The sequence below is a fragment of the Danio rerio genome, chromosome 14, assembly GCF_052040795.2.
Source record: "Danio rerio strain M-AB ecotype USA chromosome 14, GRCz13ab, whole genome shotgun sequence".
Classification (NCBI taxonomy): domain Eukaryota; kingdom Metazoa; phylum Chordata; class Actinopteri; order Cypriniformes; family Danionidae; genus Danio; species Danio rerio.
In genome coordinates this window covers 39,837,460-39,864,107 of record NC_141034.1, presented here as the reverse complement: position 1 = coordinate 39,864,107, position 26,648 = coordinate 39,837,460, and the positions used below count along the sequence as shown (strand labels likewise).

The window sequence follows — 26,648 nt, the reverse complement described above, 5'->3', positions numbered from 1 at the left end:
TATAATCACCATGTTCTGTTTAATACCTCATTCGTTAAATCATGTGTAAAACTCACTGTTGCTTGTTTAAGTATGAGCTGTAATGTGTGCTAAAAGTAATGCACGCCTTTAATGTAAAATGTTAATCAAGAACAGGCTTTTATGGCTTCATGGTCAGTAGTCTTAATGGGATTTAACAAAAAAAACAGCACCATAAGTGGTTGGTGTGTGAGCTGCAGAATTCAATGAAATTGATGTTATTACTATAAAAAGGGTAGTGTAGTGCGAAATTCATGATTTTCCCTGTTAGGAAGAGGTAAAATTTGTAATTTTTACTGTTGATCATTAACCCTTTAGAAAACCTGTACAAAACAAATAGTTTCTTGATTTTAGATGAAGTATAACAACAAATTAAGGTGTGTGTGCGTGTGTGCGTGCATGCGTGCGTGCGCGCGTGTGTGTGTGTTTGTGTTTGTGAGTGTGTGAGAATGACCTTTGCGCACTTACTTTGTGTCTAAAAAAATCTAAATATGCATCTCAGCTTTCAGAACTACATGGAGTAAACAAAAACAAAAGCTGTCTATTTATGCACCATCAAATGTGCTTATAATGGAAGTCAAAAACAGCCACCAACGGTAAATTATGAAGAAAAAAATTCAATCTAACAATGCATCTAAGCCAATGTTGTTATTTATCTTTCACAAAATTGATAAAAGGTAAAAAAAAAAAATCCAGTCCACAATTACTTTTTATATTGAAAATGTCATTTTGTGTGTGTTTTTTACCAAATCATTGGCATCATTTGTGAATTTGGCAATTAAAAAGTTAAAATCCTGTTATTTCCTTAACAATTTAGTAGTTTTAATCAGGACTGAGGTTGATTTAACAGGTTTATGAAATAAAATATAGAAAAAAAATGATATTTTCATCCCAAACATAAAAAAGGGTAGTAAATTTGAACAGTGCACAAGTTTTAAGTTTGCTTGGAGATATTTAATGCTATAAAAAAACAGGGTGTGGTTCCAGCATTGTGTGCTTGTGATTGGGTCTGTAGGAGTATAGAGGCGGGACAACTGCACAGACTCTGACTCCAAATGACATCAACGGCATAAATAGCCAACGACTGTGGCTATACCTGCATTATTTATTAATATTATTTATTATTATTATTATTATTATTATTATTATTATTATTATTATTATTATTATTATTAATATTTTTTTCAGATTTGAAAAATTATTTGTTCTTTCTGAATGAGTTATTTCCTTCAGATTCCTACTGAATGCCTGTGAACATGATGAGGCATCTTTTTGTTCTCCGTAAAGACCAGCCACGTCTGCTCCTATTACATTAGTGTTTTGAGAACAGGAATGCACCTTATCCCTCCTTCCAAGAAATTGTAACAACTTACAATCAAGCAGCCCTCAAAAAGCAAGGGCCTGCCTTAACACCCGAAACGTAAGAGAATTATATACATTAACACATTAATACGGAGCTCGACAAGTAGCTGTCAGTCAGCTGGGCAAATGCTGTAACATGCTGAGGAAAGACCCTTTCTTTCTCATTTTGAAGGACTTCAAAGACCTTAGCAGCTGCTGCCAACTCCTGATCTGTTTATATAACCGAGTCCATAAAGGGTTTAGGCTTGTGCTGCAAACAGATCTGAGGTGTTCGACAGTGTTCTGCAGCCCCCGGGCTCTTTTGTTTGGATATGTTTCACTCAAAATGCTCCTCAACTTCGGAGAGCATGAGCGATCTTGCTTTGCCTCCCTAACATATACAAGGTGTCTATTCTTCAAGTAGGCAATAGTTTGAAGGGCTTGCCAAGATTCTGCGTGTTGAGTCCATACTTTTTTTTGTGGATATGCACAAACTTTATCTGTTCCAAAGTGACTTGTGTATTGTCTTTCACTTCTCCTCCCCGGAGTGCAATTAATCACGAAATGAGAAAGAGACATCAAAGCTGCCGCTGTCATGTTTACAGAAAGAAATTATATCTTGTCGTCTTTGCTTTTTCCACTCTCTAAAATTTTCCTCCTGCCTATTATAAACAAGTCACACAGAGTCTTAGTCAAACATATTGAATTTTGATGATCTAAACAGATTCTTTTTTTTATCTCTTTCTCTCTCTGTTCTGCCATTTCCTTCAGTTACGATGTCAGAGTGATCGAATTTCTATCTCTTGTGGTTGCGGATACACTTCGGGGGTTGAAGCTGTTCCCCAGAACTTTCCAAAACCCCACTGTTTCTGTCATTACTCATCCAGTGAGTCCTAAAACATCATTCAGCATTAACTGCTGCTTGTGATGGGATCTGTCATCCAGTTCATGGAGGAATAAATAAGGCATTAGCCAATGCTAAAGAAAAGAAACTGCTTTTATGATGAACGTTTACCCAATGTACCTCTTAAAAATCAATGTTTCCATTATTTACTCACTCAGTCAGTGATGTTTTGACCAAAGTATGCCTCGCACATTCTGAAACATGAAGCCAAAAAATTTGATCAGCCCCTAGTGGCTGGCTGCAGTATAGCTCACAATCCCTGCGCTATCCTTGTAAACAAATGGGACGTCAATAAAATTGCACTTTTCCAAATGCATTTTTCCTACTGTCAAAGGACTCCTATTATTCATATCATGTTGATGCTTGTTGAAGTCTATAATGTTCCATAAGGTTTGCTTTAAGCTAGTTATGTGATCCTAAAATAAATGGGGTGCGTTGTCATGATTGTGTTTGTGATTGGGTCTGTAGTAGTACAGGGGTTGGAGGATAGGAGTGGGTACTGACTCTAGCTCCAAAAGACCTCAGTGGTGCAAGATGACTGTGGCCATACTCAGTGGTATGAAGTAAAAAATTACAAATACTCAATTTATTGTAATAGAGTAGTTTTCCTCGGGAATTGAAATTTGCTAAGTAAATGTGCACTTTTAATATCCCTTCAGTACATTTTTAGTGCTGTATCTGTACTTTTACTCCACTATTTTCCTTCAGCCTTAGTCACAACTTTATTATATCTTGTCTATGGTGATTGGCTAAAGTAGAAAAATGAGTCCTGCGATTCCTGTCCAATCAAATCACACATTAAAAGTAAATCGCATCACACTGAACAACCTTAAGACATGTGCGCTTCATAAATGCAACAAAGCTTTTGGAAGCATTAAAAATGTCCAAGAAGATGTGCAAAATCTTTACACTCAATGACCCAGAGAGTTTTTATAGACTGCATGTCACTCATGAGAAAATGATGTCGACTGTATGATGACTGAAATCACCAAACAGCCTTGAACAATTACTAAATGGAACGAATGAAGAATGAAAGGAAGGGCAGAATGAAGGAAGGACTGAACAAAGAATGGAAGGAAGGACTGAACATAAGAAGGACCGAACTAATGAAGGAAGGACCAAATGAATTAAGGAAGGATTAAAGGAAGGACTGAACAAACTAAGGAAAGAACGAATGAATGAACGAACGAACGAACGAATTAATGAATGAATAAACAAAGGACATAATGAAGGATGGAACAAAATGATTAACAAGTGAATGAGTGAATGAGAGAACAAATGAAGGGAGAAATGAAGGAATGACTAAATGAATAAGGGAAAGATTCAAAGAAGGACTAAACAAATTAAAGAACTAACAAACTAATTAATAAATGAACAAAGGACCTAATAAAGAAGAAAAAATATAAATGAGCGAACAAATGAAGGGAGGAATGAACAAAGGACCTAATGAAGGAAGGAACAAAAATATGAACAAATGAAGGGGGAACGAAGGACCAAATGAATAAAGGAAGGATTCAAGGAAGGACTGAACTAACTAAGGAAGGTATAAACAAACGAATGAAGGAATGAACAAAGGACCTAAAATAGGAACAAAAAATAAACAAATGAATTAGCAAACAAATAAAGGGAGGAACAAAGGAAGCAACGAAAGAAGGACCACATTAATAAAGGTGAAATTCAAGGAAGGACTGAAAAAACTAAGAAAGGAAGGAATGAACAAACAAATGAATTAATGAACAAAAGACCTATTAAATGAAGGAACAAAAATATGGACGGACAAACAAATGAATGATGACCGAATAAAGTGGGGAACGAACCAAATGAATGAGGAAAGGATTCAAGGAAAGACTAAAACTATGGAAGGAAGGAACAAATGAATGAATGAACAAAGGACATAATGAAGGAAGGTACAAAAATATAAACAAACGAACAAATGAATGAGTAAATAAATGAAGGGAGGATTCAAAGAAGGACTAAACAAACAAAGGAAGGAATGAGTGAATGAATGAATAAAAGATGCAATGAAGAAAGAAACCAAAAATGAACGAATGAATGAACAAGGGTCCTAATAAAGAAAGGAACAAAAATATTAATGAATTCATGAGTGAAAAAATGAAGGGACGAATGAAAGGAGGAAACGAATGAAGGGAGGAACGAAGGAAGGACCAAATAAATTAATAAAGGATCAAGGAAGGACTGAACAAACTAAGTAAGGTTGGAATGAACGAACGAATAAATGAATGATCAAAAGACCTAATAAAGGACGAAACCAAAAATAAACGAATAAATGAGCGAACGAATGATGAGAGGAACGAAGGAAGTGAATGAATGAATGATGAATGAACGAAGGACATATTGAAAGAAAAGACAAAAAAATTAACAAACGAACAAAGGAACGAGCGAAAAAATGAAGGGAGGAACAAAGGAATGAATGAAGGACAGAACAAACAAACAATGGAAGAAAGGTTGGAAGGAACAAACGAAAATAGGGAGATCCCTAAATGCTCTACAGAATGTTACGTTTACACCACTGCACAAACTGCATGTAAACACATCAACTTTTCACAGTGTAATACTCACTACTCTTGAATACTTTTAAAAGGGCTACTTTTGACTCATATATTTTGTGCAAAATTTAGTAATTGAAAGTAATGGTACTTTTACTTGAGTATGATTTTTCAGCACTCTTTCCACCACTGGCCATACATGTAATGTTTTGGCTTTACTTTTTTTAACAGTGAAATTAGAATATTATTTACATTCTTACAATCTACAGTATGCTCTAAACTTCATTTTAAACATATTTCAGTATTCAGGCAAAGTCAACATGTTGTGAACCCCACTGAGCTAACAAGATAATTATACCATGCTGGAAAGGAAGTAATAACTTGTTGATAGCTTATCATTTGTTATGCACTGATTCCTGCAAATACAGCACAGGATGAGCCTTTGTGACTTATGAAGGAGAATATCTCTGTCGTTGTATAACACAGGCACTCAGGAAGAAGCATAAAGGATCGTGTACCATCATAGTAACAGATCAGGATATATACTGACACTGCTTTGCTATACAACTTTAGAGAATTGTGTGTGTTTGCGTGTGTGTGTGTTCAGGGAGTGGAGCGTGAAAGAAAATCTGTGAGCATTTCCCCTGGGTGGGCTCTGAATGTGACAGGCCTGTAAAAACCAGCACTAGTGTTGCATTTCAACAGCTGTCTGTTTGCATCAAACATCTTTTCTGAAGCTAGTACAACAGGATAAGATAGATTTCAATCCACTTGCAGAATTCAATAACATTTTATTGGACAGGAAACAAGCCTCCCTTTCTAAGAATCTCTTCTACCTATTTTGGAGCAAATATTTTCAGGCTGGTTCTTTATTAGTTCTTTTTGCTGTGATGTAACTGCTTCGCAATGTGGTGGACTGAAGTGCATTTGCACGTGTTGAAAGACTTGTGGGCATTTCTTACCCCATTTAACCCCAGCCTAATGTCTTTTTAAACCCTAGGTTAAGGTTTTTACCTTTTGAGGTTAGTCAGTGATTCACACTTCTTTCTATTTAACTCTGGGCTATGAAATATTCATGCTACAATTATACACAGTTAAACAATGTGACATTAAATCTAACAGGCAACCAGCCATAAACACCTCAGTGGATACCTTGTTAAATATCCATGCACTTTGTTCATTTACTGTAGTGTCTAGAGGAAAAGTTAATGTTGAACAATGTACTTAGTTAAAGAGCCCCATTATGGGTTTTTAAAAATGATCATGCAGTGTGTAACACCGTTCTAAATGAAGGGAAATATCCAGCTAAGGCTTAAATCTGAAAGTGCATCATGTTTAAAACTATTGATTCATCTATGAGTCAATTAAATACATTTTTCTATATCGCTTTTATTGCGTAGATTGTGTCAATGCAGCTTCACATAGAAGATTATAGTAAATTTAAACAGTGTCAGTTCAGTTTTCAGTGTTAAAGTTCAGTTCAGTGTGGTTTAATATTCACTGCTGACAGTTCAAACACAATGCAAATCTATCGATGCGTAGCTCTACAGGTCAATTGTGCCTCTGCGCACTATTTATGAATGATTGGACATAAGCACTAAACTGGCAAAATCTGATATTTACAATGGGTTTTGTGAATCTTAAGAAACTTAAGACTCAGGAACAGTGCAGGCTCGTAGGGTTGAGGAGCCCTACGCGAGATAAAAAAAAATAAAAAATTGGGCCGACTAGTGTAAAAACAGTAAGAAAATACCAAAAAAAAAACAATTTTAATATTTAAGTCTATACATTTTTATTAACTGAAACATATTTAACCTATAAAGCATATTTAAAAATATTTATTCAGAATTAAACCTAAGTAGTTTATTTTTCAAATTATTGTTTTCTGGCTTGCAAACTTGAGTATGACATATTTAAACAAAAAATGAATCAAATGCATACAATACATACAAATCTATGCAAAAATAACATAAAATGCAGGAGACATGTTACCTTGTTTTTACACTTTTTTTTTTTTTTTACACAAACAAAAATTTGCATTAAATGTTGGACAGTAGGTAAAATTAGATTTTGACTTAATGAGGGGACACATGTTTTTTTCAGTAGTGGGAAATAGTGGGATAGATAATTAATTGATTATTTATTGAAACATGCTGAATGTGGCCTTTTTTTCTCACATATGAAACAAATATTTCTGTGATTAAGGGCATTGTTGCATTTATCAAAACAAGTCCTAATACTGCACTACTAAATAATGTATTATGCACAGCAGAACATACATTTACTAGCTTGCTCTTCTTTCTCTGCTTTTCTTTTCTTCCTTTTTCGGCTTTGAAAATATGCTGTTTGGTTTGGACGCCATTTCAGTTCAAATTAAAATTCGATTAAGATCGATTAAATATAGCAAGGACACTTGTGACGTTATATTACTTAAAACTTTAAGACACTTTTTTGGCTTTATATCAAATGTCAATTTGGGGAGATGTGGAATCTGTGTGGAAAAACGTTACGTCATTCTAGTTCACCCAATAGCCGATCGCGGATGATGTTATGCAAAATAAAGTGTGGTGCTGCTGGGTATGTTTCTAATATTTTCTGCTTTTATTTATACTTTTGTTGTGTATTTTTTATTGTTTTCAGCTATTTGTCATGTATGAATTATACAGAGCTCTTTTTTTAATGAAACATGGAGGTTATTTTATTTTTCTCACCATCGTTGTAAATTGTATCGCATTTAATGGGGTTTGTGCATTGCGCAATAAGCATTGTTAATGATTTAAACGTTTGAGCTCATCCTCGCGCTTGTGTTCACAGTAAATATAATATAAAAGCAGAGTTTGTGGGGCCCTCCAAGAAACACAGGGCCCTAGGCGACTGCCGTGATTGCCTGTTGGACAGGCCAGCACTGCTCAGAAACAAGAATGAAGCCCGGTGTTTTTAACCCTGCAAATAATACATCAGTGTTCACATGCAAAATGTGACATCACCTGACCATCTAGGATTATTATAACCTTGAATAAACATTGTGAGAAATTTGGGATCCGCTTTTAATTTGTGTTACATTTCATGGTTCTCTTATGGACATTCTGTTGATTATTACCTTGTTTACATCAGGTATTGTGTATTTATTTATTTATTTATTTTTTGTCATCGTCATCATAAGTGGACAATTCCAAATACAGCTGTAAAAATGCTCTAAACATTTGAGCTTTGACTACACTGGAGATGGTCAAAGTGGACAAAATCAGTTGATCATATTTCTTTCAAATTGTAAACATCTGAAATGTGCATTGAGACAGTGGCTTGAATGAAATGACGCAAAAATGATGTGGACAGTAATGAAAGGACACTCTTGACAAAATCGAACACAAGTGCTCACAAGAGATGCGTTTGAATGCATTCTCACACTGTGTGGAGAAGGCAGTGCTCCTCAACCGACCACTTGTAATCGGATTACTGAAAATTAATTTGGTTAAAGGGCCTAGACGGCACCATCAAAATAAAATATACCACAATTCCAAATAAAAAGCCTGTAGCTCATTTCCCCTCCCAGGCAGAGCAGCAGGTAAAGGGTGTTTTTATTTGTGCTCCATTGAGTAAAGCTTTATTGTGTCTTCCTATAGGGGAAAACAACTATAAATCTTGTCACAACTGGTAGCAAGTAAATCAGTATGTAATCATTTCTGAACTTTAAACTGACTAAAGTCTTGCCATACCTCTGTCACTTCTCTAAACCAGAAGTTTTATTCTTTGGCCTTGCTTTTCTCAGAACTGTTAAACTATCCAAGTTCCTTGAGGTACAATTGATTGTGCCAGACCATCTGTTCTGGTGGCCTTCGACAGTTTTTACCACCCAAGCAATGTTATTTTTTTTTTACCTAGCTTTAATTCTTGTCTTACCATTACACATAGGAGTGTCATTGGAAGCTGTAGTTTCACTATAAATAACTCTTTAAAGCTACTGAGTGATCGCTCTTATCTGGATCTGTAATGCAAAAACTATTATGCCGAAGCCACATCAAAGCACAGGACTGCTTTGATACACAGGTTCATTAAGTATGTGCTGTGTTAGCGAATGTTAGAACATCATTCTGCTAGTTTTATGGTATTGATGTTGCAAAATCATTTCCATAGTTCCCTTTTATTGCTCTCTTAATATGATTATCTGATTTTCAGTCAATCGAAGTGCCATAAAACAGACAGAAGCCTTGAGTTTGGTTCATCCTGCCTTTGTGCAATCATTTATTTGCGTTAGGATTCGAGCAGTGCATTGCATAATCCATATTCTTTGAGTTTTAATGTGATGCGTTTGAAGCTAAATCCAGTGTGATGTTCATTTGCATTGAGAAAAAAAAAATTACAGCAATTCACAAATGACAGTGTGACATGCTTTTTCTCCGCTCTGGTGAGTTATGCAGGTTTAGAAATGTTTTAATGAACCTCTATTCTTTCTTTCTTTTATAGGAGTGCACGAGTCTCAACATGAGAAGGTCCTCAGTGTCACTGGGGATGGAATTATTCAAAGTCCTAACTTTCCCAACAAATATCCCCGAAATACTGTTATAGTGTGGCAACTGGTGGCAGTCATGGAAAGTTCCAGGATCCAGCTGACCTTTGACCCACGCTTTGGCCTGGAGGACGCGGAGGAAGGCACTTGCAAGTAAGAGACCCTGACCTCCTGGCTATTGACTAGACTTCACGTCCACATTAATATGAAGGACATATTGAATAAGGACATTGTGGCAGTTTAATAAGTCATTAAGTGAGTGGGTGGGTGGGTGGACATCAGATCAGAACAGTTGTACTTCCCAGACATTATACCAATCCAAAAAAAACACACATGACTGAGATGGGAAAAAAGGCTTTTAAGTACGCAGCACCTTTTGCTTGAAATAATCCGCAAACACAGTTGCAGTTCAAAGACTTACTACTACATTTCACTACATGCTTTTAAAAAGACTATAAAAGTTTTAGAAGTTGAAACACAGGCCTAATCTTGGCTAGGACGCTCTTGTAAAAGAGATTTTTAATCTCAATGTGTCTTTCCTGGTAAAATAAAGGTTATAATAATAGTAATAACACATGATTGCTGGTATAATCACAAACATTAACATTTTACTTTAAAAAGGTTTTTAGACAGTAAACCTTTTAAACTTTTTGTTGTATAGATTGCACCTTGTTTATAAAAACTTAATCTTTCTCATCACTATGCATAATGTCCACATCTGAGATATTTACATCTGCCATATGCTCAAGAACTTCAAGATCTGTATATTCTGTAATCTGTATATTCAATTGTTTCAGCAATTAATTAGTACATTGATCGTTTTTTATATACATAAAAAAGTTTAATCAGCATTACTGGAGATTTATTTTCAACAGATCTTGAACCCATTGTACAGTGCTCAGCATTATTGAGTTTACACCGTTTTGAAGGTGAATATTTGAATCCATTACTTAGTGAATATAGGCTATGTATTTTAGTTCATTTAAACAAAACAGATTTATTAAACAGATATGTTTATTAAAATAATATTTTAGTCATCAAACATATTTAGAAATTGAAAGATAATTCTATTGAATTCAAACAAAATATTGCAAAAAATTCCAACCTACAAAATAAATGTGTGTTTACTAGTTTTTGGACTGTTATCGTAAGTTATTTTGTTAGTTAAGCTCCTGATTTTGCTTCAGTACTGACTAATCCAATGTATATGCACAAATATAATATTGTATAGCTTCCTATTAAAAATATAAATTTAAAAGAGAGATTTGTGATGGGTTTACTTGTTTATGCTGAGCACTGTGCATTCTAATGGACAGACATATTTGAAAAAATATCTCTAAAGCTTGCAATGTTACAAAAGATTTCAAAGTTTAATTAGTAAGCAATCCCTTTTTTACATACTGGCAAACATATCAATAAATCTGAATAAAAACATTGCAAATGTGGCTTACGCCTGTGTCTGGAGTGAAGTGATAGTGGATTTTTTTCAAATTACAACATGCCGAGCCTCCTCGCCATTTGATCGAATGACAATCGTCCACTCTCATGGACTGCAGGCTTTAAATTAGATGCTCTGGAGCCACAAAAAATATGGGCTGACACGTGATGTCCATTGTAATGCACACAAGGTCCAAAGGGGTTAAATGTAGTAAAAGTCTAAACCCACAATTAATGTAAAAAGGCATGTTATAATGTAGTCAAAACTTGGCTGAAACTGTGGAGAGGAAGAGATTTAGAAGATCCGAGGGCTTGAAAAATCCCCATGCGCTTCCTTTGAGGTGCTCAAATGTTTGCTTAGTGTTATACGACAAATCAGCACCACTAAACAAGCAGCATCAGGCACCCATTGCACTCGTGACAGGGTCAGACATAAGATGAAGCATCCATATTCAGTGAAGCAGTACGTACTCTATGTATGTGCAGAGGGAGGGGGAATTACACTGGAGATGTATGTGCTTGTTGTGACCATTTTTTAAGATTTAGAGTCGAAAGGAGGCCATTTGGGAGATTGGCTGTGCTGCATGAAGGCTGATGAATAATGAAGAGCCCACCCCCGGAGTGATTTTGTTTGGTTATATATTTATTTTTTTTCTTCGACGGATACCTTTGACATAAAGAGCCCTTTCCGCTTTGTGCATATTTAGTTCCGAGAGTCCTACATAGCTCCATAGCATCTGTTTGAGATTCTGAGATGCGTATGAACACAGACTTACACACATACACACACGCAAGCACACATAGCCCAGCCAATCCACATTAAAGACCCTTTCAATTACAGGCTAGCTTTCCTTCCTTCCTTCCAGGCCTCTGTCCGTGCCTCTGTTTTGCTGTATGGTGCAATCGATTGCAGACGTGCACATCTGTGCATTTTTACTTCCCAGAATGTAGATGATGACCTTCCCATAGCTGGTGGTTTCATCTGGAAAAAAATATTGCAACAGCTCTTCCGATTGTTAATGAACAGTGTGCTTTTCTTGCATATTTTCTATTGACATTCTTTAGATACCTGATAAAGATTCTTTATTGTCTGCAAGCCATCTGTAGAATATATTGTGATATACAGTGTTCGTGTGTATATACTGTTGGTGTAAATCAGTATAGTTTTATTTCTTGTCAATAATCAATTAGATAATGTGCTTTCATACACACTTATTGGCAAACTTCTGGATTTTTGCCAGCAGTGTGTATAGTGCAAGCTAGTGGCTATATGGACTCATTTCTTATTGATTTTAACGGTGCCATAGAGTGCATTGGCTCAATAAGTTAAATTGTCCTTTACAGTTTGTGCCTTGTGTAGCAAAAGCACCATGCTACGCACATGAAAAAAAAATAAGGATGACCGTCTATTAAAAGAGGTCACCCGGAGTCCCCTTTCCTGCTCCCCAAGCATATCCACAAAGGCCAAGTTGTCAAAATGAGGTTAACAGATTTCATTCATTCCTTTTTTTTTCGGCTTAGTTCTTTTATTAATCAGGGCTCGCCACAGTGGAATAAACCGCCAACTATTCCAGCATGTTTTACGCAGCGGATGCCCTTTCAGTTGCAACCCATCACTGGGAAACACTCATACACCCTCAAAACATATACAGTTGAAGTCAGAATTATTAGACCCCCGTTTACTTTTCCCCCCAATTTCTGTTTAACAGAAAATATTTTTTTTGAACACATTTCTAAACATAATAGTTTTAATAACTCATTTCTAATAAGTGATTTATTTAATCTTTGTCATGATGACAGTAAATAAAATTTGACTAGATATTTTTCAAGACACTTCTAAACAGCTTAAAGTGACATTTAAAGGCTGAACTGGGATAATTAGGTTAACTAGGCAGGTTAGGGTAATTAGGCAAGTTATTATATAACGATGGTTTGTTCTGTAGACTATCGAAAAAAAATGCTTAATGGGGCTAATAATTTTGACCATAAAATGGTTCATAAAAAATTAAAAACTGCTTTTATTCTAGATGAAATTAAACAAATAAGAATTTCTCCAGAAAAAAAATATTTTCTCAGACATACTGTGAACACTTCCTAAATCTATTAAACATCATTTGGGAAATATTAAAAAAGGAAAAAAAAAGTTCAAAGCTAATGGTTCTGACTTTAACTGTATACACTGCGGCCAATTTAGCTTGCCCAATTCACAACAAAAAGGAACAAAAGGCCAAAACAAAAAGTATGCTACCTAAGTATGCTATTAAGCGTCTCTTACCTAAACCTAAAACTAGGGATGTCCTAATCAAGTTTTTTTTTTACCTCTAGTCAGAATCATTTGATTTTAAGTATCTACCGAAACCCGATCCGATACTTTTATAATACATAAAAAAAAAATCAAGAAGAGCAAAAAACAGATTCAGGATGTTCCTTATTTTTTATTTAACTCGCTTATTTTAACATTCAACAACTCTTAACAAACAGCACTTCTGTGAGGTAGCTTGAACAATCAAGCAATAAATAACATCAATTCATCACTTTTGAACTTTAGTGCAACAGTAAATATAAAGAAATCTAATATAAAACAAATAGCACCTCAACTTAAAATACCCAGCAGGCAATCCTGAATTTACATATCTCACTGTTTGCTATGGCAATGTTCATCAACTTTATAATACCTCCAGACTGCAGAAGTCTTATTTATTTTATTTTGAGTAGAATAAAAAAATTTTTTCATTTGAAGATCAAAATTATTTGCCCCTTTAAGCTATATATTTTTCGATAGTCTAAAGAACAAACCATCATTATACAATAACTTGCCTAATTACCCTAACCTGCCTACCTAAATAACCTAGTTAAACCTTTAAATGTCACTTTAAGCTGTATAAAAGTGTAAAAAAAATTTGTCCTAGTCAAATATTATGTATTGTCATCGTGACAAAGATAAAATAAATCAGTTATTCAGGATGAGTTATTAAAACTATTGTGTTTAGAAATGGGTTGAAAAAAATCTTCTCTCCGTTAAAGAGAAATTGGGGAAAAAATAAAGAGAGGGGGATAATAATTCAGGGGGGCTAATAATTCTGACTTCAACCGTATATACATATAGATTCGAGTCCTGATCTGGAAGTAATGTCCGATTCTGAAACCGTGTGATCGAACCCGATTTCTGATCACGTGATCGGATCTGAACATCCGTACTAAAAATAAAGGTTTGTAAATAAAACAACAATTTTACTCTCCTTGTCTATGCATTAAACATGGGAAAAATGACAAAAGAAAAAGGACCTTCCCTTACATCATTAAGCAGTAAACAGAGAATCTCACCAGATGACATTACAAAGGTTTCAGGCAGAAAATAAACACTCAGACACGGCTAATACAAAATACCATCCTATTACTGTATTTAACAGAGTATCTCACCAGGTGACTTTGAAAGGTTTCAGACAGAAAGATTTCACTGCCACACAGAGAACTTAAAGCGATCTGCTCACACACAACACAACAGCGAGGGGAAACAGGAGAGAGAACTCATCAAACAGCGCCAACAGCATGCTTTTATGATTGGCACCACCCCTCTCACAGCTGCACCTGATCTCCACTCGTGGAGAGAGAGAAAGAGACAGATAAGGCACAATACACACAGGCACAATAATACACACCAGCACTGTCAAAATAAAAAGTTACTCAATACATAACATTTGGCTTAGTGCCTTTCTGGAGAATGTTTGGTTTAATATGCTCATTTATAACCAAAGGATTTATCACTAGTGAATCAGTGTACTGTTGTGTGTATTTATAGGCAACTACTTAAATTACTGATGTACTGTTTACACACTGTACACTGCGAATTCCCACGATTCTGGATCAGTTTAAATCATTATAGTTTCCTACACTGCAAAAATAAAAAAGTTTAGTTTATTTTCTTGAGTTTCTAATCCAAATATCTATATAATAATTAAGTCAAGAAGCAGTTTCTAGACAAGTTAAAAATATTCTCATGTTTTCAGATAAAAGAAGTAAAAATCTAGTGAGTTTTTCCTTAAAATATCTGCTAAAATTTTGCTTACCTAATTGGCAGATTATTTTGCTTGTTTTAAGGAAAAACTTAATTTTGACATGTTATTTTCTTTATTTTTGCTTGTCTAGAAAATGATTATTGATTTAAGACTTTTTTTATATGTGGGCTAGTAAGAAAAGCATTTTTTTCTGCATTGTAGTGTTTTTTTTTTTTTTTTTTGAAAAAGACTTTTTTTTAAAAATGTACCATGCATGCATTTTTGCGTGAATCGTGCTTCAGTAAGTGAGCTTAATTACATAAGATGACAAAATATATAAACAGTGTATGATTAATCACAATAAGTGTGCAATTAATTACTCGCAAAAGTGGTACAATTAATCACATTTAAAAAGGGTAGTCTATGTACAGCATTTAATACATATGCTTAATTCCCTCTCCACAGGCACATCACGCAAATAGGTGAACATAATAAGACATAACCCTTTCTTAGTTGGCCACATTGATGATGTGAATCTGCTTGCGCTTGTCTACTTGGTTTAAATCAGAAACCCTGGCCTTGAGGACAAGTATAGAGTTGGATTTTTTTGTAGTGAGTCTGTATTTGACCTGAAGTGACTTTGTGGTTTTGTGTGTTTGGTAGATGTTATATTTATTTAGCTGCAATAAATTATTATTTACAGTTGTTATTGTACATTTGATGTACAAATACAACATTTATGTCTTTTTCACATAGCCAAAAGTATTAGCCCTTTTGAGTTTATTTTTTCTTTTTCAAATATTTCCCACATGATGTTTAACAGGAAGGGATTTTTTTACAGTATTTCCTATAATATTTTTTCTTCTGGAGAAAGTCTCAATTGTTTTATTTTGGCTTGAATGAAAGCAATTTTTAATTTTTAATAAAATTTTGAGGTCAATACTATTAAGCTATATATATATTTTTTTCCAGATTGTCTACAGAACAAACCATCATTAATACAATGCCCTTATTACCCAAACTTGCCTAGTTAACGTTGTAGAAGTCCATCTATTACCCCAAAGACAAAACTAACAGCATGGTCGAGGGTTAAATGCATGTAAGCCTTTTCTAGTGCTTCTGAAAATAATTTTGTTATTTATTAGAATTTATTTATATTCTTTTTTAGCTCCGAATTTAATCTGACTCCAATTTTAAGTGATTGTAAAATGTAGACTTTATTTCTAATTGTTAGAACGGATCACATTCATCATCACATTCATCACTTAATTTAGAGTTTTGATTTATATCTGTTCTCTTACTCTTTAGTTATACATTCATTAGGGACCAAACACTGCTCACAGTTTTACGCCCCGGGTTAACGTGTCTTCTCTGAAGTTAGTCAAGAGATGTAGGGTTAGCTAACGCTTTAATAATCTGGTTGCAAACTGCTCACTCATCCTAAAAAGTAGTAGATTCAGCAACTTCCAGACAACTTGCTAATTTTAGCAATTAGATGATTAAAGATCTCCATGCTGCCATCCTTACAATCTAATTAACCTAGTTAAGCTCTTAATTTGCACTTTAAGCTGAATACTAGTGTCTTGCAAATATCTAGTAAAATATTACGTGCTGTCATCATGGCAAAGATATAAGAAATCAGTCATTAGAATTTTGGGTAACACTTCAGTTTAGGTCACAATTCATGCCATTTACAAACAATTACCTAACACTACTGGATTAATAGACTACTAATTAGCTATTTATTAATAGTTAGTAAGGTATATGTTGGTTCTTGGGTAGGTATAGATATGCAAATGCACTAATACATTATGACTACTAATGAACAGTTAATTTATTAATAAAGTGCTGGTAATAAGCCAGTAGTTAATAGCATAAATTGTGATTTAAACTAATGTGTTACCAAATTCAGTTGTTAAAATTATTATATTTAGAAATGTGTTGATAAAATCTTCTTTCTATTAAACAGAAATTGGGGGAAAATATACAGGAGGGCTAATAATTCTGACTTCAACTGTATATGCATCTTACACAACTTCCCTGTTACACAACATATTTTTTTCTCTTATTGAAACTCTGTGAATACATTCACACACACTGGTATGATGATCTTATGCCAGTTAATGAAGAAAAAAAGCCCCTTCTGTTTGGATCGAATCAAAGCAACTGGGCTGGAATAAACTGTGCTAAAGCTGCATGCTGAATCCTATCGCTCTGCCTCCAGCAAAACCCAGCCCAGAGCCGACAGGCCACTGCAGACAACTCTCATCATCCTCTGTGTTTGTTCAGACCGATAAGAAAACTGGGCCAGATTTTCTCTACTACTTAGGAAATTGAACAATGTTGGTTCAGTGTTTGATGGAAAGCTGAAGGGTGATGAAAGATCATCCATGGAATAAGATTCAGTCATCGCAACTATTAGGAGCTGTAGTTGTGATCAACAGTATATATTTAATGGACAGGGATATTTATCATTGTGGTTTATGGTGATGCATGAGGGCATTCATCAAGTTTAAAAGAATAAAGAATTGTAATAGTTCAGGTTAAAGCAGAGTTTGTCAAACGACTCACTTGAATGCATTCATTATAGTTGACAAAAACACAATGTTAACCTATAATGTTGCTTTTTAATGTTTTCTAATTGATTAAAATTATGCTTGCAAAAAATATCATCTGAGGTAAACAGTTTCACTTCAGGGGTCAGATTTCTATAGTAAATATGATCATCTTTTATATTGATCAACACTGTAAAAAGTGTATTTATTTTTCACAAAAAAAGATCCAGAGCAGTTTTCATTTAAAGGTGCAGTAGGGGATCTGCCAAAATGAATCCATTAACATACAGTAATATCTTTGAAGCACACAGCCCTGCCATCCAAAGCCTCCTGATATCATGAATGCGCACCTTAAAGATGACTCACTATCTAATGTGCTTTACCCTAAAGTGACTACTATATGCTTAATGTTTGGCGGGTGGCATGCAGGACTTTATACTAAGCCATACTTGCATGCTATTTCAGACCGAATATTAAGAGTAGCATGGTAAACAATATAGAAAGCGCGTCACAGGTTGTCATTGTTCAAAACTTAACCAATGTGAATATAAAACCAACTTCACCTCAGTAAAGCAGGCTAGGCGGAATAGCGCCATTGACTTATGTTTTGTTGTTAAACTGAATAAAAATCTACATTAGTAAACCTACATCGATGCTGTAAATAGTAACTTATGAAATTGAAAATAGTCACATTAATTGTTCGTTGAAAGATTTCAGGGGTTGAACCCATCTGTACAACTTCAAAATCTACAGTTAAAGTCAGAATTATTAGCCCCCCTTTGATTTTTTATGTTTATTTATTTTATTTTTTTAAATATTTTCCAAATTATGTTTACATAGCAAGTAAAATTTTACAGTATGTCTGATTATGTTTTTTATTCTGGAGAAAGTCTCATTTGTTTTATTTCAGGTAGAATAAAAGCAGTTTTAAATTTATTTTGAACCATTTTAGGGTCAAAATTATTAGCCCCTTTAGGCTATATATTTTTTTTCAACTCTCTACAGAACAAACCATCGTTATACAATAACTTGCCTAATTACCCTAACCTGCCTTGTTAACTAATTAACCGAGTAAAACCTTTAAATGTCACTTTAAACTGTATAGTAAGTCTCTTGAAAAATATCTAGTAAAATATTATTTACTGTCATCATGGCAAAGGTAGAATATATCAGTTATTAGAAATGAGTTATTTAGACTATTATGTTTAGAAATGTGTTAAGAAAATCTTCTCTCCGTTAAACGGAAATTGGGGAGAAAATAAACAGGGGGTCTAATAATTCAGGGGGGCTAATAATTTCAACTGCGTTAGCATTGCGTGACTAAAACCACACTGAACTGAGCTAAACTGAGCTAAACACTAAAAACTGAACTACCCTGATCCATTCACTATGACCGTTTATGTGAAGCTGCTTTGACACAATCTACATTGTAAAAACGCTATACAAATAAAGCTGAATTGATTTAAAATATTGAATTAAAAGAGTTTTAAAACATAACATTACCAGTGTAAAAGAAATCCTTCCTCCAGTGTGCAAAACTAACTCCAATAGTGATTCAGGTTTTTCAAAAGTTTTGAATCAGTATTTGTTTTTACTGCTGTCACTCTATCCTGTGCATGTGAACACGGCGCACTTGTATGCACCAACGCTGTATCTGTGAGAACAGGGGTGTGCAGATGTACAAATGTACAGTTTGGGCTACTTATCAGAATTATGGGAAATGTCAGCCTGACAATTTTTAATTGGATGAACATTTTTTATGCCTTACCCAGAACATAAAAATATATGTAGATAATTTATGGGTGACACGGTACCACAGTGGGTTGCACGATCACCTCACAGCAAGAAGGTCGCTGGTTCAAGCCTCGGATGGGTCAGTTGGCTTTTTTGTGTGGAGTTTGCATGGTCTCCCGGTGTTTGTGTGGGTTTCCTCTTGGTTGCTCTGGTTTCCCCACAAATCCAAAGACACGCGCTATAGGTGAATTGGGTATGCTAAAATTGTCCGTAGTGTATGTGTGATTGAGTATGCATGGATATTTTTCAGTGATGGGTTGCATCTGGAAGGGCATCCACTGCGTAAAACATGTGCTGGATAAGTTGGCTGTTCATTCCGCTTTGGTGGCCCCTGATTAATAAAGAGACTAAGCTGAAATGAGGATGGATAAATCAATGAATCAATCAATCAATCAATCATTTATTTTAATCATTACCATTGAAATGTGAAGAGACGTTCAACCAGCACAACAAAAAATGTTTCTGAAGACAATCACCTACTGCACTTTAAAATACTAATTGATGTATAATCAATGTATTTTATCTATAATTATTCACTGATAATAAATATTTATATAGCACCAAAATATTATTTAGCATATATCATTGACTTTGCAATATTGGAACTATGATGCTGAAAAATTGGATTCATTTATAAATTCGTATTTTTAAAAATAAATAGCAAGCAAATGCATCTTTGGTAAATACAAATGACTTTTTTTCTAATCTTTATGAACCCAAACTTTTGAACGTTAACATGTTTAACGTTAACCACATTTTTTTTTTTTTGCAATAACCATAGCACAACTTCTCTAATGTGGTTAATTAAGATTTTTTACAGTCATCTTGTAACCCCGGGGAGTGACACCAACAACAGAAGTTTGGAACCACGTGCAGGTTTATTAGAATCGTCAGACAAGCAGTGGTCAATACCGGCAAACAGATGTATGAGGGCAATCCAGAGTCGAAGTCAAAACAACAGGCAGATGGTCAGGCAGCAAACAGAATTAAATAAATAAACAAGGCAAGGATCAAAACACGGCAAAGGCAGACAAAGGAAACGCGCTGTAATGTCACTGTGACAGATAACAAGACTCAGCAATGTGGGTTTCACAGTGAGCTGTATATATGGGTGTGATCAGTACATGAGCGGCATCAGCTGTGTGTATGCAATCAGTCAGGATCTGGAACCGGTTGTGTGTGTGGAGCATGACTGTTTATGTAGTCCATTTAGAAGCAGATTTGTAGTTCATGTGGATGTGAGTGTTTACCAGCGACCTCTGGTGGTTTGATCGCTGGTGAACATGACACATCTACTAACTAGGAAGGTGATTTTTGGGCCTTTTAAGGAGCTTTGTAAGATGAGCTATTAGATGAATCTCATCCAAGCTTGTTTTGAAAGCATTCTAGAGTTAAAAGCACTCCAGAGAGCCAATGCTTGCGTACTGATTCTGCCATATTTTCTAAAAGCAATCTGTGGCTCTCTTCATGCTTTTGTCCTACTTGAGCTTCTGTAGAGGGAATGTACGCATGTAAACCTGGTAATGGTGAAATCACTTTAAATTATTGATAAGCCATATGCGTAAAGTGTCACTGAGAATAAGACAAACTCTTCAGCTTTGTGGCCTTCATAGGTAGAGCAGAATCACCAGGAAAACATTCATAGTGTGTTGTATGTAGGATCTAATGCAAAATATGCATCAAACATTTATTTCTTTATCTTTATATAAAAAAAAGAAGTTCCACCACAAGGGTCTGTTCACAACTGACATATCTTTGATTTTTGTTTGAGGTTGGTTTGTTATGTCCAGGGCTTAATCCAGCAGATTGAACTAGCAGTGATGCATCTGGTCTCATCGGGACCAAAAAGCTGCACATGAGCACACCAGTTGGATGATTGAAACGAGAAGTAACATTCTGCATCTAAACAGTGTAAAAAATAAGGTTGACTCAGCTTAAGATTGTATGGCAACTTGCTGCAGAGCTTTTTGAGTTGACTCAACTTTAATCGAGTGAAGTGCAGTACTTGGGTTAAAAATTGAGTAAACAAAAATAATGCTCATTCTGAAAACGTAGCCCTATATGCATTTCTGGGGACTGCATCCATTTCAATTGTTGAAATGCCTATTTACTTTGTTTTTTTTTTTAAATGTTAGTATAAAATGTATGTAATCAGGCAAATAACATATGAACAGGTCCCTGTATTGAAAAAAAAAACATTTAGGATACAGATTTGGACAGAACTTTGTTTGGTGCAGCTGAAGTGAAGGCATATCATTTAGTGTTTTTGTGATTTATAGCTGAACTAATTTTGTGGGGGGAAAAAATGGCCTTTAAATATATCTTGTCAAAATCCTAGTGCTTTTTTTTCTTTCCGTTATTCTAAATGACACTTTAAACAAAACAAAAGGCCAAAATGTCTAACTTTGACAGGTGCATGACAAAGCATTTTTTTTTTTGTGTGTTGTCTCAATTTAGCAGTATTTTGAACACAAAATAAAAGGTAAAATAAATCGTTAGATTGGTTTGTCTCAACCTTTTGTGTGGTTCATTTGAAAAAGTGTTAATACGGTGATTCAAAACTTTTTGGTCAGCCATACAAACTGAGACCTATGGAAAATGGACCTCTTTTTTGGTTCAGTTGAAAACATGAACAGCTCTTAAAAATGGCAAAAATTTTGTAAAATGGAGTAAATTTTAAACTGTAAAAAAAATAATAATAAAAAAATTGCTGTAAAATGTACAGCATTACTGACAATTTTGCCAGTAATACTGTAATATTTACAAGTGCACTGTAAATTAAAAATCACAGTTGTAAGTGTAAAAAATTGCCATGTAATATTGTAAAAAAAATGCCACTAATACTGTTAAATTTACAAGCGCACTGTAAATTAATAACTAAAACTGTAAAACTACTGCACAATTTTAATTGTTAATTTACACACTGTAAATTACATTTACATTTTACAGCCACTTTTTGATAGTTTGAGTATAATGTATAGTTTACTTTGTTTTCTCTTTGTCCGGACCAAACAAACCAGGAAACTTAAAGTGTGAACATCTACTAAGTCTCATATTTTCCATGTTTTCAGTTTCAGGCATTTTACAGAGGCAATTGTGGGAGTCTCTATTTATTTTATTTTTAAAAATGTTAGAAATTATGCAAATTATGTACATATGAACAGGTCCCTTTATTAAAACCTTTAGGTTACAGATATGAATAGATCTTTATTTGGTGCTGCTGCTGTAGAGATTTATGGTTCAGTGTTTTTGTGATTCATAGCTCAGCTAATGTTGTGAAAAAATGGCCTTTAAAGCATGTATTGTACAAAATGGAGTGCTATAAAGGTAACACTTAATTGTATTTTGTTTGTTTCTTTCTATTATTCTAAATAACACTTTATGAAAACCCCAAAAGGCCAATATCTCTTAATTGACAGGTGCATGAAACAGTATTTTTTTGCCTGCAGTGTTTCACCTAAGCAGTGTTATGAACAGAAAATGGAATGAAAAATAGAAAAATAAAGCATAATTACAGTGGAATTCACAGAAAACAACATTCATTATAATCATTGAGCAAAAACAATCAATTATTTTAGTTTTTTAACAACACCTCCCACTCTCTTTCTCTCATTTGGCACCAATGTGAGTGGGGTTTGTTATTGTTTGTTAGTTAGTTTTTTTTTTTTTTTTTTGCACATTTTGCTTCCTTTGTAATAAAGGAAGTAGCACATTTCCTATTACCAAAAAACACGGGGACATGATTATGGCACACAGTATATCATTTTCTTTTATAAGCAGGAAAAATATCTTCTTTCACCAACTTGTATTGAATAACAATTGCAGTATAATGATTTTTTGAAGCACCCACAGGTGTTTTCCTCAACACAGATTCATCAGAAAGCTTTCACCCCTCGGGTCCTTTGTTCAGTGTATTGGCATACTGGAAATCAAAGCTGAATGTGTCAGAAAATCAGGGCTCCAGTGTCTGTTCAGCCAGCAAGCTTGTCTTTTTTTAGTGCGGTGCGTGACGACCTGTGTTGTTTTTATTGAATGTGGTTTAAAGCGTTGGGCAGAGGGTAAACAATCACTCTAGAAAGCCAAACGGTGGTGTTGGCACATGGAGAATAGGAAAAGGGTTCTTGTCCAGATCGAATGATTAGTACCAGGCTTTGGCTTTGACTTTGACCACTGAAACCAGCCTTTATTAAACCTTGCAGGAGCAATGAGGCCACGAAGGCAGCAATAACACAACCTCAAATCTGATAGTTTTTTCTTTCTTTAATAAAAAAAAAAAATGACGGGCCACTGTGTTCAGGCCAAGTTGCATCAAAAGACTGTAATTTAGAGGCCATAAGAGGGCCATGAGAGACATGAGAGGTGAATTTACTAAAGTTACAGCACTTCAGCTTAAGATACTTTGACGCAATAGCACACAATCCTGTTTAACCAGGTATGGGGATATATAAATGAATTACAAACACATTTTTTAATTGCATTATGAACTATAAACAGTATATATATATATATATATATATATATATATATATATATATATATATATATATATATATATATATATATATATATATTCTGAATCCACTTTTGCTATTTTAAGGACAGAAAAACGTGCTTTGCGCCTTGGTGCTGTAGGGTCCAGCCAGTTGGTCCAATGACGGTATCCAATGGTGGATGAAGGTTCACTGCATGTTCGGTCTTTCCAGTGCACAATGTTGATTTATATTAAACTTAACTCATATCTGACTCCAATTTTAGTATGAGGTGGTTTAGAATATTAATATATTTATCCTCGTTTTATCTGACTCCAATTATAAAACATTAAGAAGATTATATCAATATGTAATTTAGATAAATGTTTGAACCGTTTGTCTTCACTAGTAACTATTACATCCGTTCATTCGGGTGCTCATGTCGCTCAGAGAAATTGCCTCGGCCGAAGGCGTCCCTCACGGTCACACTCCGGTCAGTCTTGAATATTAAACAGAGGTAAATTGACTAATACTTTAGATGGCCGCTACCAGCGCGCTCGTTCTAAAATACTTTAGTTAGTCCCGCTTAGATGTACACCTTTGAGTTAAGACAATCATCATTTCTAATTAGAGGTTAGGGCATTAATATAAATGTACCCGACTACTGGACTCTATAGTAACTTTGGTTTTCACCAAGCCCATGGTTTCCCATATGAACTTAATTTAGAATAATATTACCTTCAAACAAAGGTCGGGTACCCAATCTAGGTTAGTCGTGCAACACCTTGTTGACCTAGACGGAAGTTATCGCCTTTCCACCTAAGTACACATAAATCAATATCAAGAGTCAGCCGGATCGCTAAAACACAATTAGTGTGCCCAATGCTCCATCTCAACTGGATTTTAGTCCGTCTACTGACCTGACGCAAGACGTGCGGAAACAAGGATACAGCGTCATCTACTTGAATTAATAATTACAGAGTGAGCAAAATATGGTCAAACATTACAATTTATTAGTCAGGTAAATGTATTATGCCAATTCAATCAGTCAATTCATAAATGATCAATACAAAACATCAAATTATCAAAGATAAATCCAAGATGAAAAAGATGCATTCCTGACTTTGTAATATACATAACATGGCGCAAGCCATGTTATGGGCTGATCTGGTTAGGCAGAATCGCCCTGAGTCTTTCTTAGACCTTACCTTAAATAATCCAAGAATTCCCTCAAGGAAGGGGGTGTGTGTATATAAAAGTCACACCCTTCACAGTGGTTCAAAAGATGCCTGAAGTTATATATTTATTGATTTGATTATGTCTATTTCTGAGAGGATGAGACCATTGTACCAATCGCACTGATACATTTCAAATGATATCAAACATGATAGTTAAAGTCAGTTTGGTTAATTTAGAACATTCAAACATTGAAATGACCATATGCGTGAGTTGGGGGGATGAAGCTGAGTTTCAGCATACTCAGATGCAAATGCAGCAGGAACTGGTTTTTCCCGCATCCCCCCTTGCTGGGTTGTGAAGTTACCAGTCTCTGTTTTCAGCTCATGTTTTGAATTGTCAAAGATATCAGAATATTTGCAATATTTCAATTCTTACAGTGCATGGTCTAACAGGGTTGTGCTTATTCTCTTAATGAGTTATAAGTGTGTTATGAGCATAACATGCATTAAACCAATAAGAGTCTTATCTCCCATTCTCTTTAGGAGTCAGTTGCATCACACCATGATGCATTTACATGGTGGACTTTGTAAATGGAAAAACGCAACACTTCACTAGCTAGAAAACAGTTAAAAAGACAATCTGCATAAGTATAAAGAATGAGCCTCCTCCATTCAGCCTCTTTACTTCCTCTTTACTTTACAGTACTTTTACTCGTTACTCCTTTACTTTAGTGAATACTGAAACGTTGTTGTACGGACTCCACTCAAGACATCCAATAGCCTACATATTTAATTTAGTTAAAGAGCAAAGATTTGTTTCAAAACTATTTCTAAATTCAGTTCTAATTTCCAGCTAACTAATAAATGAACATTAATGACGAAGTGTGGTCAAAAAACTAAGTTATATGAAAACACACGTCCTATTCTTATGCCCCATATGGTCATGCCTTCTTCAGAAAAATATATATGCTAATTGTCATGAATAAACTGAAAAAAGCCCCCAGACATGAGGGCATAGAGTTAGTGGTTTTTATATTTATGAAGAAAATAATATTTTTTGTAACATTTTAATTGTTTTAATTGTCCTTAAGTTTTTTCATACGTAAAGATATCCGTGTGTTGCTGAACATTGCGTGTATTAAGCAATGTGTTAGCATTTGGACCTGCGTAGGCGAATAACTAACACGCTCTGCGTTGGACTTTAGACCAGCTTTTAGTTGGTCAATGGCACAGTCTATTTCAGTTCCTCAAAATAGCAACACCCCAACACTGCACCTTAACACACCTCCTTTATAGACATGGCACATGGCACACCCATGTCCACAAAGTATGGATTTGCTTATTAAACAACATTGCGCAAACTGTAAAATTTAGGATTGCACTGGTCTGAAAATAGCAACTAATCGTTCCAAGCACGTCTTGCTCCTTATGTGGCAGGTGTATGATACGGCCCAGTGTTTTCTGTTCATTTACAGTTCTGCATTTGATAACTTTTATTGTTGAAAATCTTACTCTGCTGCTTAATGTAAGTTTAAAGTTACTTTATTTAACATTTTAATAGTTTAGGTTGGTCTTTCAAATTAATAAGCTAACAGTAATAAGCTGACAATTTTTTTTGACAAGAATTTTTATATGGATTTATTGCTTGGATTGTATTTAAAAATAATTATTACAGATTTACCATGCCATTATTGCAAATATTGCATTTAGTAGATAGTAGACAGTAAAAAAATTTCAATAAGTTTAATAACAAAAAATATTTTTATACTTTTTATTTTCATTTCAAGTTTTGATAGTTTGCTCTTTTGTCATCTTGTATTTTTTTTTTATTTCCGTTCATAATGTAAAACGCCAGTGTAAACCCAAAGAAAACTAGAAATTAAACTATTTAAAGAACATTTTGTGTGCGTGTGCGTGTGTGTGTGTTTTAGTGTTGGTTTTCC

General features: G+C 34.7%; 1 protein-coding gene across 8 annotated transcripts in view; it reads left to right on the top strand.

Annotated features, from left to right (window-relative positions):
* The window catches only part of pdgfc (platelet derived growth factor c), a 290,898-nt gene that overhangs the window by 237,069 nt on the left and 27,181 nt on the right, over positions 1–26,648 (top strand). For all 8 annotated transcript variants that reach the window (XM_087281827.1, XM_087281826.1, XM_087281825.1 and 5 more), the window contains one exon: positions 9,235–9,430. In XM_087281827.1, the coding sequence (XP_087137953.1) occupies positions 9,357–9,430 (74 nt within the window). In that variant the 5' untranslated portion in view covers positions 9,235–9,356. The remainder of the gene's footprint in view (positions 1–9,234; positions 9,431–26,648) is intronic.